The sequence below is a fragment of the Platalea leucorodia genome, assembly GCF_965183815.1.
Source record: "Platalea leucorodia genome assembly, chromosome: Z".
Taxonomy (NCBI): domain Eukaryota; kingdom Metazoa; phylum Chordata; class Aves; order Pelecaniformes; family Threskiornithidae; genus Platalea; species Platalea leucorodia.
Window position 1 is genome coordinate 67,832,209 of NC_138858.1, and position 15,034 is coordinate 67,847,242.

The following is a 15,034-nucleotide window of genomic DNA, read 5'->3' on the forward strand; positions in this document are numbered from 1 at the left end:
TTCTAGATATCATGTCAGGTTTCTTTCTCCGCTACTATAAGCCTATTTAAATGCAAGTGTAAAGGCAGTTTCTGTAGACCAAGCAGTCTAATCCTTCACAGGAAAGGATCCACGACTTAATAGATTATTTTCTTAAAAACAGAAAACTTGGTTTTCCAACATACGTAGGTAAGTAGTGAAGCAGTTTGGATGGATGTCCAACTCTAGCTCACCACTGACTCTGTTTTATCTTGTTGTTCCACAGTCAGTAATTGACCACTTGAATTTGTGGCTAAGGTCTGAAATGTCAGCCCCTCCCACCTGTCACCAAAATAAAATTGGAGCTTAAAACTCCAGGTGTCACCAACAGTGTAACAGAATGAACAGACTAAGGACTTTTGTACGATACACACTGCATAACACTGAATGTATGATATTTCATATTAAGACTTAAAAAACCCCACGTCTGATGTAAATACGTTATCTTACTTTGAGCTGTTTTGCCAGCTCTCTGCTTTAAGATGCCTCATTTTAAATCAGCCTAGAATTCCTTCTTTTTTCCAGAGTTAGAAATGTATGGACTAAATATTTTTGGACAGAACTAAATACCACCTGTGCACTGAAGTTCAAGTTTAAAGTGGGAGTTTCATGCTCTTTGGAAAATGTCCTATAGAGTCTGTGAGTTTCCCCAACTTATCTGTAGCTTAACAAAGTCTCTATGCAAGGATCTGAAGTGACAGCCAGTGCTTGCTTACACTGCATTAAGTCCCACCATTTTACACACTTCCATACATATCAATATTTATGCTGGTTTTGTTTAAGTGGTATCTCAAATCCAGTTCAAGCTTTGTCTTACAGATGAATGTGACGGTGATGCAAGTACTACATTTCCATGTAACTGTACACTGTCACAAATGCCTTAAATGTTATGTCATCCAAAGGACATGACCAGAAGTCTCATTCCATTTTTATAAGCCCTGTTAGCATTTGTAATTGAACTTATTTTTGTAAGAGGAAAATTGGTTATTACAGAATCATGCATTACTTTCAAGAACTACTGAAAATTCAGATCAAATTTTCAGTCTCTAAGACTGAAAAAATGCAGTGCTTTTCCACAGAATTAAAAGCACAATTTTCCCAAGCTTTCTGCTGCCTACATCTACTCAGTCTGCCTACTACTACTTACATGAAAAGCTGCAGCTTTGATGAGCTTTACAGACGAAACTCCTGAAAAAAAAGTCCTGCCATTCCCTACATACCAAAAAGCGTTCTAGAGTCCAATCACTTATTTATAAGGGTAAGCCAAAAGACCTCAACAGGTTTTCGTGTTTTAAGTGTTTAGTTATTTTGAAAGAACCTCTACTACTTAAGAGCTCATAAAACCGAAATTGCTTCAATGCATCAGGCATGCTTCTTAGTTCATGGAGAAAGGATCTGATCCTTCAAGGCATTCACAGAAACTAGCATCACTCAAACTTGTTTTCTGAATTAGAACTTTGAAGAATTAACTAGAAGTTTTAGTGTTCACCATGGCCAAAAGAAACAGACTGAAGTATTAGAGAGGCGGAGTACGTATGAAGCTCTGTATATTGCAGGCAACTGATAACAGCACAAGTTAAAAATAAACTTTCATTTAACATCTTTGTTTTGAAAGACTAATCAGCTCTTGAAGGGCAACAGTGAAGAAAGAATGAGAGATAAGAAACAGAAGGCCATGTATTAAGACAAATGTCCTTCCTATTATCAACACCGGTCTGAGTTAGGAAGAGGCCAGTACATATCTTTACAGTTTAACCCAAACTTTTTTAAAATACAGAACAGGAAGAATATTTAATAGTTCGGACCACTTGATAAGCAGTAAGTAATATTTGTGCAGAAAAGTATTTATTTTACAAGCCCAACAGATATTAAAATACTTAATTTGTATTACAGTACTTAAATGACATGCTTAAATTCAACCTCACAGGAACTACACTTACCTACAATACTTTTTTCTGGAGCTGGAGGCACAATGTAACCAATATGCATGTACTTTGTTGCTAATTTGCTGTGCAAGCCAAGAAAATCACTGAATCTTCTTTTAACTGAGAATTCATTTTTGTGGAACATGGAAAGTGATGTCTTAAAAAAAAATAATTTGTTATGAATTATTGATCCAACTACTCAGCTATGACACAAAGTTATCTGCAAATATTTGTTGCACTAGTTACCTTTGTTGTTACTCTGTACGCCATATAAGCATTCATGCCATCTCCTGTAAGAAAATTAAGATACTTATCCCAGGGCAAGTTATTTTAATCCCTCCACGCACTTTTTGTTCCAAAATATACATTAAGTAGCTTTCCATTTAGATACTAAAAACTGCCAAAAGACAACTGAATAAGAAATCATGCCAAAATCTCAGAGTAGTCTTCAAGGGATAAGACAGTCTACCATCTGAACTACTAGGCTCAAGGAACTTACCAACTTTCTCTGGATCTGATACATTGATTTCTATATCAAACAAATCTCCATTTGCTTCCTCTTCAATCTAGAAAAAAGATAATGCCATATTTAACAAGGTAATGTGCATTCATATTATGTATAGTTACAAGGATAAGGTTATAGAGGAAGGAGAAGGAAAAGTCAGTATGTTTGTATAATAAAAAAAACCCTTCAGACCCACCATCCAATGCTAAGTGAACATAATTTCTAACATCGGTTGTTACTGCAACAAAGTTCACGTGGTGGACTTGGCAGTGTTAGGTCTACAGTTGGACTCGATGATCTTAAAGGTCTTTTCCAACCTAAATGATTCTATGATTTTAGCTTTAAGCCTTCCTGCAAAAACTTTTAGTATGACAGCCTTTTCTTAGGACTTGTTGGCCTCAAAATTTTTAGTAAATACTTATCTGAGGGGTATGTTCCTTGTATCTCCTCCAACGCCAGCAGATACTATGATTCAAAAACCACTCATTTGCGATGTTTCTATATGCCTCTAACCAAAGGACAGGTATTCCTTTTTATTAATGGTATCTGTACCAGAAGAGCTTGGGAAGGAAAAAGTAACAGAGAATTTTCTGATACTTGCCCGAGCTCTAATCATGCAGAATTTTGTAATCTTTCACGTAATATACATAAGTTTGATAAAAACAGAGATCTTAAGAAACACCATTGCAGAAAGGACAGTGTACCAGGGGTGAAAGGGGGAAAAAATCAGAATAAAATGCCATGTTATGGTATCTGGGGAAGCAGCCATCATCGAGTCATGGGCAAGTCTTGTTTGCAAATCCATTTAGCAGAGGCACTGTCTAGTAAGAGAACACTCCAGAATGAATGGCATTTGGCAATGCCCAGGCTTTGAACAGAACACCAAAATGTAAATAGCAATGTTAAAACTACCATTAGCCTAAGCTGTCTGTTAAAGTGCAGGATAATGTTAACAACTGCTTCCTCCATTTCCCCATTAACAATAGCTTCAGAAATCCAAGTTGAAACCTGTAACATGCTAGTAAGAGTTATTATACATCATTAACATTTCTCCTGTAACAAGCTCACAGCTTGCTCCTACAGCCACTTTTACAATATCTATTCTGAAGGAACAGAGCATCTTACTCTTCACACTACAGATCTCCAATTTAATTACCTAAGTAACGAATTGTTATGGTATTTTCATGAGTCAAATTCACACTAAACTTCATATGCAAAATAAACAGAATAGGTTTTCTTTTATATACTTCCCCTTAACAAAGGATGATGCTGTGAGTCAACATTTAGGAACTGTCATTTTAAAAGAAGAAAAAACTTCAAAAATGAACAAGACATTTCCATGATTTACAATTTTACTGCGTACCTCTTCTCTGGATCTATCAAAAATCACAGGGGCTGTTACGCTTTTCGATTCCATTCTGGGAGCTACTAATGTAGTAGGTGTTACAGGAGTGATTGCAGGAGTAGGTTCTGGCGAAAGTATCGGATCCCTCTCTGGACTGTCCAGTGAAACTTCTTCTGTTGCTTCTAGATAAATATTTTGAGTTAGCAAAGAAGTTTTTGTACAATAAGAGACGGATATGCATCTCAAAGACAACAGACACGCACAGTAAAAAATGATGATATACAAGTTTAATCAGATCATCTGTAAATAGCATCCATTTGTACCGGATAATTTCTTTCAATACACAGGTAAAACTACATGTGACATTTGAGCTTCTAGTGCATAATGGGTTAAAGTAAGATTAATATTGCTTTTTTTTTTTTAATATACTGTTATGTAAAGAGTCTTTTAAAGTAGTTACAAGTCATAAGTCATTTATTTCTGCATGAGATATTGTGAAAACTAATGAATTTTTTTTTTTTACCACACAAGCCGCTCTTTTTCAGCACCTGTACTAGTTTTAGTTTTTGCACTCTGAACAACTGATTTAGTCATATAGGCTGATAACTGAGCATACCAGCCATGTGTTAAAGGAAGTTATATAACCAAAATACACCCCCACCCCTGCCAAAAGCCCACAACCTGTAAAACAGAAATATTAGCAGATGAGACACTGACTAGTAAGACTATCTTTAGTCTCTATCTATCTTCAGTCTCTTTGGGGCTTAAAACTAACAGTTCACTAGAAACTGAATACTTTCTTCAGACTGGTAACAGTTCATCTATCTTTAAAGAGGATGTAAATCTCTGCTCTACAAATCCCGCATGCTTTCCTCCACCAGCTGGTTTTGACCACTGGCAAACTACACACTTCCTGGCTATAGAGAAGTTCCTGTTCTAGTTTAAATAACTAATGCTGTGGTTCTCGCTAAGTGTGCATTTTCAAGAATTCTAGTTCCTTAAAAGATAATACTGACCACAGAACAGTCATTTAATACCAAAATTGACTTCCCAATCGATCTTAAGTCTTTTTACAAACTAGACTACCGGCAGCAACTACTTTACCATGCAGGTAAAAAGGCACTAAAACAGATCCACTCCAAGTTATACAAAGTTACCAAAAAGGTTTACTAGGGAATGTGGAAAGAGCTGTGCTTGCAACTTCTGTCTACACAAACCACTCAATTTTCAAAGGAAAATAAGCCATCTCTCTTCCAAACTTTTTAAAGCCTGGTGCATATAATGAATATAATTAGCCTTTATCAACAGTTAAGAAAAGAAGAGTTTTAAAGATCAGATCTACTTTAAAATTTGTAAAATAATTATAGCGTATGTAAAAAAAGTCTCATTTTTGTCCCAGATAGAATTGTTTGCTCCTCCAGAACCACCTGTAATCTACTAGCAATGTAAAAACAGAACTGAAAATAGCATCCAATGAACCACATATCATTTATTACTCCAACAAGTAATATTATGATCTTTCATAATCAATATATCAAAACGACTCTGTTTTATCCCTGCTGCCACTTAGAGATATTCTGTTGGTCAATTCTGATTCCCATTCTTCTGTAACACTTTTTTGCCAATCCTCAATGTTTTTCATAAATGAACAAAACCACTCTTCTCTATTTCAGGGATGAAAATATTGTGTGTCTAAATTTTGTCTGATACTGAAGCTCAAAATAAATTGAAAAAACAAACTCCAAGGTAACTTTGCCTTAACCTGTTTTGAAGCAGATGCTCATTCTGGCTTGAGACTGACAAAGTTTGCTGTCATCACTTTGTTTTAGAGTATATCACAGAATTGCTGAGCTTGGAAAGGACCTCTGCAGATCATCTAGTCTAACCCCTCTGCTCAAGCAGGGTCAGCTTGAGCAGGCTGCTCTGAACCACATCCAGATGGGTTTTGAGCATCTCCAAGGATGCAGAATCCACCTCCTCCTTGGACAACCTGTGCCAGTGCTTGACCACCTTCACCATTTAAAAACAAACAAACAAACAACAAACATTTTTTTCTTATGTATTATGTGTATTTCAATTTTTGCCCATTGCCTCTTGTCCTGCCAGTGGGCACCACTGAGAACTCTGGCTCCCTCTTTGCCATTCTGTCTCATTAGGTATTCATACACCTTGCACGATTCCCCACAAGCCTGTTCTTCTCCAGGCTGAGCAGCCCCAGCTCTCTAAGTCTCTACTCATATGTCGTACAGTTCATGCCCTTAATCATCTTCACAGCCCCGCACTGGACTCACTCCGGTCTGTCCATCTCTCCCCTCTATTGTGTAGCTCAGACCTGGACTCAGCACTCCAGGTTTGGCCTCACCAGGGCTGAGCAGAGGGGAATGATCACTTCCTTCAACCTGCTGGCAATGCTCTTCCTAATTTCAAATTACAGACTTCCATAGTATTTTCAAACTAAACTTAAAAGCAAGTACCTTTTTATATTCTCCATTTTTAATATGAACAAAGATTAACTAGAAGCTTTCTTTGAAAAGATTTATTTTCCTACCATTCCTTTATTCTTACTGCTAAATCTTTCTGAAGAATCCTGGTGATGCTTCCTGCCCTCAAATGCCACAGGAAGGATATTGCATCTTAAACCAATAAAGAACTTTAATTGAAAACTTCAGATCAGGTGGGAAGTCACACTTTTGCAACTGAGGCAGTTGCAAAAAAACCCTTTTCGATTGGTAGAACAACAACATTTAAACATGGAAAAGAGGTAGTTCTCTCCTTTGGTGGCTAACAGCATCAACATACAGGTTGTATGTTATACAAATTACTGTTTCACAGAAACATTTATCAGAAAAAATTATATATGCATATGTAACATATTATGTTATGATATAATATAAAATATAAAAAATGTCTAAAATAAAGCCATTCCACTTCAATTCTTCCTTTTTCTATCACCAGCTATGTTCCAGCATATGTTTGCGAAATAAACAATTAATCACCACTAAGTACTTCTATGTACCTTCTAATTTTAGACAAGCTTATAAAACAAGTCATGAAACAATTCAAACCACACAGATTTCTCACTTTCATCAGCTGAGAAAACATTCCTGTTACTGTAAAAGTATGACTTCACGAAAAAAGTGTGAATTCAATGTAACAAAGCAGCACTGCTATCAGATGAAACAGAACCACACTGCTTCCCAGCACTCCTCTATTTCAGACTTTTATTAACACATCCATTAGTATCATGAACTGATCTAGGTTGTGTATCACATGAACTCCAACCATTAGCTCCCTTCTACTGTTCCACAGATAGCTGAAGATACTGCTAAGCTGGTGCATTATTTCCATAAAAGAGAAAGGAGTAGGAACCAGCAGTCGGAAAGGCAAGGTGGTTTTCTTTCAGCAAGACCAGCAACATTAGACTTTGTCCACACCAGAATATCTAAAGCTGTATGACCCCAGGTTGGTTGGGCATGAGCAAATTTTTAAAGGTGCTGCCTACTAGCCCTGCTATTCTATCTTCCTGGAGGAACTTACCCAAAGAAAATAGTATCTATTTGTTTGATAGCAGGTGGTCAGTTCTTTTAGGAAGAAGAAGGGAGAATTTATGCCATCCTCCCTCCTGTTACCTCTCACCCCCAAGTCTGCATCCCAGGCATTACATAAATCTAGAAAAGTGAAATGGAAAAAGATAGTGGAAATGGGTGAGGGGACAGAGCAGGAGAGAGACAAGGATGTTGTACTTTTTGTCTAAAACACAAGTATTAAAAGATTCTGAAGGGAAAAAGAAGTATTAGCTCTATATAGCAACAGGAGGCTCTTAAGATTTTCTAGCTATTTTTCTCCCCTCAGAAAAGCAGTCTTTGTGTAGTACATAAGCTGAAGATCTGTTTTGCAAGAAATAGATTTGTTCTGATGGACTCTGGCATTTATGCTTCTTACATACATTCTTTCACTTTGAGAAATCAGATGGCGTGGCCTAGATTAAAAAGTTTCATTGACAATTCTTCTGTTTATTTTGTGGTGGGGTTTTTTCCATGGGAAGAGGAATTTGGTAGGTTTCAGAGTAGAAACTACGGCACTTTCAGAAACATTTGCTTGATTTATTCATTTTAGATTTTCCCCTGAAAACTTAGGTATTAGGTTGTGGTTTTGTGGGGGTTTTGTTTTGTTTTTAAATATTCTGTATTAGTATTTGCATGAGAAATGAAATCTAGATGTCTTGCTTTCCTGGGAAGTTCTCAAAAGCGTAAGCTCTTCTTGCATAAAGAGAGGCAACTGCTCTGCCCAACTTTTAGGAAGAAAACATTTGAGATCCAACACTCACAGCAGCTATGGTAGTTATCAGCACATATTAAGCACTCCCACCAATCTAAGGCTGTAAGACCTCTACACATAAACACCTACTTTACAATCCATAAACAGGCTTTGTTATGGATCACTGTCCACATGCTTAGCTCCAAAAGAACATGAAAACATCTCATCCTGCTGCAGCAGACAACTATTTATGCTTAATTAACATTCCACAGCCAAGGACACGAAGTTTCTATCAGCACTCAAGCATGGGGCTCAATCTCACCATTAGACAGCTCTTGTTTCTTTACTTTTCATCACCAGTATTTGTCAAATATCTCAGAAAGTGCAAGTTTGCAATTCCTCACTAGCAGCTCACTTCAGCTGAGTAAGTTAATTTTACTGGTCACACTTCTAAATGTCAGACTTCTAAAATTCTGACATGGCTCAAGTGTTTAAATTGGCCTATTATCTTTGAAAGTTTACTCAGTGATCACATAAACATGCAAGTAAACTGAAGTAGAAACTGCTGTCCAGAACAGAAGACAAGTTATTAGAAAAAGGCTTCTCCAGGTATAGCTGTATTTCAGAGACAGATACCCTAACAGAACTAACTGTGAGAACTACTACACCTAAGTCATAGCCCACGACTCTTACTGTTATACCAGGAACACTAAGAATAATCTTAATGAGAACAGAAATATTTTTAACAGAGCAGTCAGCCACTAACAAGGCCTTCTTCTGACTTCAAAACTGTAGGTTCACATGCTTTTGTGCATTTGTATCTTGCAGAACAGACCTAGAACTGAACAACCAGCTTCAAAAAAGCAGCAAGGCATCTGCACCAAACTCTTCTGATCAGACACACCACATGACAACAGCCTGACAGACACCATCAGCTACAAACTTTTGCTGTTCAGCTGGGCTTGAAGTATGTGTCTTGTCTGGTCCACAGAATTAGCATCTCCTTTTCTGTATCAACTCCCAGGAAAAAAGCCTAAGACAAATCTATCACAACCTGAAGAAAAACAAAACAAAACCCCAACAAAAACAAACATCCCCCAACACATTGACTTTCCCCCAGGACATAATAGCTAGATATTTGCAAAAGACAATCCATTCCCAAACACAGTTCAGAGCTGAAAAAAACAAAAGAATAACATAAATAATCTTTGACCAGAGTAGGGGAGAGGAAAAATTGTAATTTCCTATTTTTCCAAAAATAGCAACAGAGCACTGATATAACTTCACAGCCCTACTCATCATCTATAAGCACTAGAGGCAGAGGGCATGGACAGCTATGTCCTGCACAGGCAGTTCATGGCACGTCTCTGTAACTATATACAGAATTTTAGGCCAACATTTTGGAAGACTAATTCAGTATCTAGTTCTTCACTCTACAGTAGAAGCTTATGGACAGCCAGGTTTTAAGACACACACCAAAGACCCTCAAGATAGTGCTAATACTACCTGATTTTGAGCACTGATCATTATGGCAGCCTTGCAGTACCTGAAGTGGGGCTACAAGAAAGCTGGAGAGGGACTTTTTACAAGGGCATGTAGTGATAGGACAAGGGGTAATGGCTTTAAACTGAAAGAGGGTAGATTTAGATTAGATATAAGGAAGAAATTCTTCACTATGAGGGTGGTGAGGCACTGCAACACGTTGCCCAGAGAAGCTGTGGATGCCCCGTCACTGGAAGTGTTCAAGCCCAGGTTGGACAGAGCTTTGAGCAACCTGGTCTAGTGAAAGGTGTCCCTGCCCATGGCAGCAGGGTTGGACTAGATGATCTTTAAGGTCCCTTCCAACCCAAACCATTCTATGATTCTACGGTTTCCACATGTAAGAGCTCTACAAGGTAAGATAAAGTAATTCTTTCTTGGCCAAATAATCAACACACTGACTTTTATTCTAAGGGTGAAAGTGCTTCAGTGGGTTTAGCAAGACAGTTTGGGTTTTTTACAGAACGAAGAACCACAATACTAATGAATGCAGCAGCAAAATTTACTCGTCTCCAGTAACAGATGGAAAAGTCATTTTCTTCCACCTTTGAAACCCAGTTTTAGTAGCTCAGCCAAAGCACTTCTGAGTCACCAGAGGCAAGGTAATGAATATTTAAAACATTTTATTGCATACACTATCCTGTAGCTGCTGCAGTAACACAATAGCAAAGAGGTTTTACATATAGTCAAAAAGGCCTAAAAAAACCCCAGATTCTGAACTCCATTAAAACAGTACAAGAAATCATATAATTTGTTCTCTCTCACCTCTTTTTCTATTAGGTTGCATTATTAGATGGAATAAAGATTTATCAAGCCTACAATATCACATTTTGGCATACCATCACATTTTTTACAAATAAGTCTGCAAAACTAGAGTTGTTTATGCCCCCAAAGAGTCAGCCTCTCCTTTTGGAGTCATCCAGAGGATTTCCTTGACCTGGATTTTATACTGTCTAATAATTCAATAAGAAGGAACAACATAAGTTAGAAAGCTGTGGAACCTTATTCTCTTCATCTCCATTTAAGCGCTCCTATAAGCTGTGCAAAGATAGATTTCTTTGGAAATTCAGTTTCTTTGGAATTTTGACATACTGAATAAAAACACCCAGTCACACTCACTTGTAAATTAAGCCCTGCTTTCACAGAAAGCCAAGCTTATGCAATCATGCTGGCAGCAAGAAAATAGACATCTCATGTTGCCTTCTCACACTGTTTCTATTCATTGCAAATCAGTATCAGAAAGTTAATCAAATGGATTAACATCATTGTCTAGCAAAACAGTCCTAAGAGAGAAAAAACAGTTATAGTTGTGAGCGCACAGCACTGGAACACAGATTAGACATCATTTTTGAGAACGCCTATGCTGACAGTGATACAAAGACAGTTGTTCATCACTAGGGTACAACTGTATTATGCAAACTTCCTGCTTAGAACAGGATACTGTGAAAGATGTCATATTCTGCCTTAGGCTCCATAAATCACTCTTGTTTTTTCCCCCCTGTTGGACAGTTTGTACTAGCCTCAGTCTGTATATAAATTGATCTTTTAAAGACCAGTCTTAGTTGCGCTGGACATGCAGTACATTTGGTGCTTTCAGTTCAGTGCTGCGTGCATTTAAGAGAATGTCTTCCATGGCAAAATTCAAACTCATTAAATCAGTTCTGTGTGTTTTCCTCACAGCATTCATTTCAGTTGAAATAATCTGGCTGCTAACATTTGTTCCTTCTGTCTGATTCCCCTCAATATTTACTCCAGCCACCTTTTTTCTTAATATTACCCAAAGGAGAACTGGTTTTCCTAAAATATCCATGCCAGATGGCTCTATGGTTATAAAAAGCCGGCTTTATATACTGAAGTTAAATAACCAAATTACTAGTACTAGAAAGCTTTGTTGGTAAAGCACTGCTGGTCTTTATAAGTCATACGATCAGGTAATATAAATACAGAAGTAGGATTACCCTCTATTCTTTATTCTGTTTTTCTCTTAAATTACTTTCAGAGAGTTAATAAACTGGTCAATACATTCTAACAGTGTCATGAGCAAACATAACTTCAAATACATGCAAATATAAATTTAGTAAGTTCAGAACAAAGGTAATGGGCATGTGCATACACCTATCTATACAAAATAACTGAAAACTAAAGGCTATGAAGTTTCTTTTCGAATTATCACATCAGGGAATCAATGAAGATGAGATGAAGACTGTATTCAAAGCAGACTGCCAACTGACTCGCTCAATATGCAGCAATAGGAAAAGTGCTCATATTGAGAAGCAGCATTCAGAACCACCTCTTGACGTACGTAAGATACTCCACATATTACACATCCTTTCTTGAATATTTCATGTTCCTACATCTGTAACTGACAGCAACCATAACCCACATTAGGACAGTTGAAAACCAACACCAAAGTAGTGACAGATTAATGAAGCATTTGAAATGTATTGTCTATTGACTGATTATTTACCAAAACTTTCACACATCTTTCTCCAAAACATGCAATACTGTCAAGTAATAGAGATAGAATCATGCACTAGTGAAATGATATGACTGGTCCCATATGCCAGTTTGTTACCTTTTCATAATAACAAAAGAGTCTTATGAAAAAGGAAATAACCTCCAGCTTGCAATATGATCTGAATTATATTTCTTTGTAACTGGAAAAAAGACTGGGACAGTTTATGTATGGTTATTAAGTAGAAAACTGGGATGTAACTTAGGTCATGTTTTTACACACAGATTGGAATATTGTTAATTATATAATGATAAATACTGTTACCACTGACAGCAAAACACACTACTAACCAGCTAACACTGCCACACTATGCACTGACAGAACACCTGTTCTGAGAAACCTGTTCTGAGAAACCTGTATTTAGTAAACAAACTTAACTAATGCTACAAAGTCCTGCAAGAACAAATCTATACATCATTGTCAAACTACTTAAGAAATTTAAATTAAATTTTTCTATTAAATAAGTTTCTCAAAGTGCAACTAATTCAATATATGAGAGAGCAATTAATTGTTATGCTGCGAAAATATATAACATTAAGAGCATAACAGAAGTGTTTATACCTGAGACAACATGTGTAAATCTGGTGAAGAAATATTCCCAATTTTAATTTACCAACAAAACTTTAACAAAACTCATCTAATCCTGAAAAGAAGTCACATATCACTTTGTTTTCACTACTAAGCAAGTTTAAGTTTTCTACTTGAGTTTGAAATGAAAGGCTACACTCCAAAACAGTTTTACAACAATATACAATCAATAGCAAGATGTGTTAATGGTAAAACAAACAACTTTGGGCAAAGAAGAATCTCAGCTATTTTTCCTTTTTAGTGTGTTACTTCTCCTGCAAGTTCATAAACCTGACAATATACTGCAGAAGATCATAGGACTTCAATTAAATACATGACTGTTGAACTCAGGAAAGGATGACTGATGACAGCTAGAGGCACTAATTCATTACTTAATGAATTTTCCAGGAAGCATACCTTCAACAGGTTAAGCAACAGTTAAGATTTGCTGCAATACTAAATTGCGTAAAATTAAAACTGAAGTTTCCACTGTTGGGTTACTGCTTCTTATTTCCTTACAGCCAAGAAAATGACCTTTTACAGCATAAAAAGGTTTTAATCCTCCTTCCCAGAAAAGCACATTCCTTTCAGTCCAAAAGCAAAAGAGTTTATGCAGACACATTAGAAGAAAAGAGCAATTACCAGCAAAGAGGTCTTCTCTGTCCTCATCTAGCATGATTTCTGCTGGCTTTGGACCATTGGAGTTTGTGCTGAGGTCTTCTGCAGGAAGGCTTGCTGGCTCTGGAGATGAAGGACTTGACTGTTTAAAAAAAAGTGAAATAATTAAGAGAGAACCAGTTGCCATGTGTCAGTTTACAAGAATTATTGCAAGAAACATTCTTGCATTGCAAGGAAACAAGGCGAGATGTACAGAAAGGAAACCCTGTCAGCTATTTCCATTTCCTACTCCTAGTATGGTAACAATGAACAAAGGATATGAGCTAGTCAACAGCTCTTTTCATTTCTTTGTTGGAGAGAAAAAAAAAAAAAAAGTCACCCATTTCCTCAATTTTAATTAACGTGAAACAAAAGCTGCTACAGAAATCTCTAGAATAAGTTTATTAGTATTGCTGAATGTAATTTGGTTTTTAAGTTCCTTTTGGAAAGGCTTGTATTTAGATTTGGATTTGTACATAGAAAAAAAATTAATAAGGAAATCTCCAAGGGCTCTATACCAGTTTTTCAGAGATCAAAAGAGTGCATTAATGCCATGCAAACAATTCAAGACTAACTGCAGACATAATAAATTTTGATATCTTTGCAACAGGTTGAATTTCAGGATTATTGCTACATAGAGTCACACTGTACTGACATGGAAGCTAGGCTTGCAATAGATACGGTTCTTCTAATTCACTGAAGACTAGAACTTGCCCTGTGGAAAAGAGAAATACTTGAAGACACTCAGGAAAACTAAAGCAATACTGAAGCTGGGCTACCAAATGCATAGCTTATTCACAAAATAAATACACACCTAACTGAAGATCAGTGCTTCAGTTAGAAAATCCCAGTACTTCAGTTAGAAAATCCTTGTTGAATAAGCATCAACTATGGTTATTTCAATAGTTCTAGAAAATTTGCAGGAGTCACTACTCACAAATTCATCCAAGATAGCTAGCTAAGGAATTTTCAACAACAGCATATTTATTGATGAATGCATGCACTTTCAAATGAGCATCTGAAAATTGTGTCACTACTTGCTTCCTAGTTTTTGCATAAAGTTGTCATAATTTAAGTTCAGAACCAGAATTCAAAACAGATAGTAAACATTTCAGGCTATACTTCAACAAATGCCACAAGCTACAAAGGATTAAAAAAAAGCCTGAAAAATACTGAAAAGCCACTGAAAAAATCTGTCCAGGTTGTATTTTCACTTCATAAATGTAGCAGAGGCAACAGTTCTAAGGGAGAAGCCTTCCTTATAGCTGGCTCTCCAAGAATAGCGTACATCCTGACACAGAGTATGGCACTGCTGCTTTACTTCAAGCAGCATAGAGCAAGATCATGGCCCCCACACCTATCCAGACCTCAGTCACCTGAAATCCTGGTACAGAGGAAGTAAGCAAGAAATCCTGCCAGACCAATTCAGACACAGCACAAAATGGTTTCTTAGAGAACATAATGAAATCAAGACTCAACCTGTAAAGGTGTTAGCCAATGTTTTCCCTGCTGACAACAAAAGGAAGGTAAAAGCAAATAGAAGAATATCAGAAAATTTATATTCCTCTAAACAAGATTATGGTTGTCACAAGGAACTCCTCCATTCAAATGACAGAAGAGGTTATATTCCCTTCCCCCTACCAAAGGCTGCCACTCTCTGAAAAGCCCACATATTATGTGGGGAAACCGTTAAACAAACCAAAGTG

General features: G+C 36.9%; 1 protein-coding gene across 2 annotated transcripts in view; it reads right to left on the reverse strand.

Moving 5' to 3' along the window:
- The window catches only part of SNX2 (sorting nexin 2), a 36,033-nt gene that overhangs the window by 14,616 nt on the left and 6,383 nt on the right, over nucleotides 1-15,034 (reverse strand). For both annotated transcript variants that reach the window (XM_082335518.1, XM_082335519.1), the window contains exons 2-6: nucleotides 13,314-13,431; nucleotides 3,812-3,975; nucleotides 2,443-2,509; nucleotides 2,190-2,233; nucleotides 1,959-2,100 (exon numbers count right to left, since the gene is read on the reverse strand). In XM_082335518.1, the coding sequence (XP_082191644.1) occupies nucleotides 1,959-2,100; nucleotides 2,190-2,233; nucleotides 2,443-2,509; nucleotides 3,812-3,975; nucleotides 13,314-13,431 (535 nt within the window). The remainder of the gene's footprint in view (nucleotides 1-1,958; nucleotides 2,101-2,189; nucleotides 2,234-2,442; nucleotides 2,510-3,811; nucleotides 3,976-13,313; nucleotides 13,432-15,034) is intronic.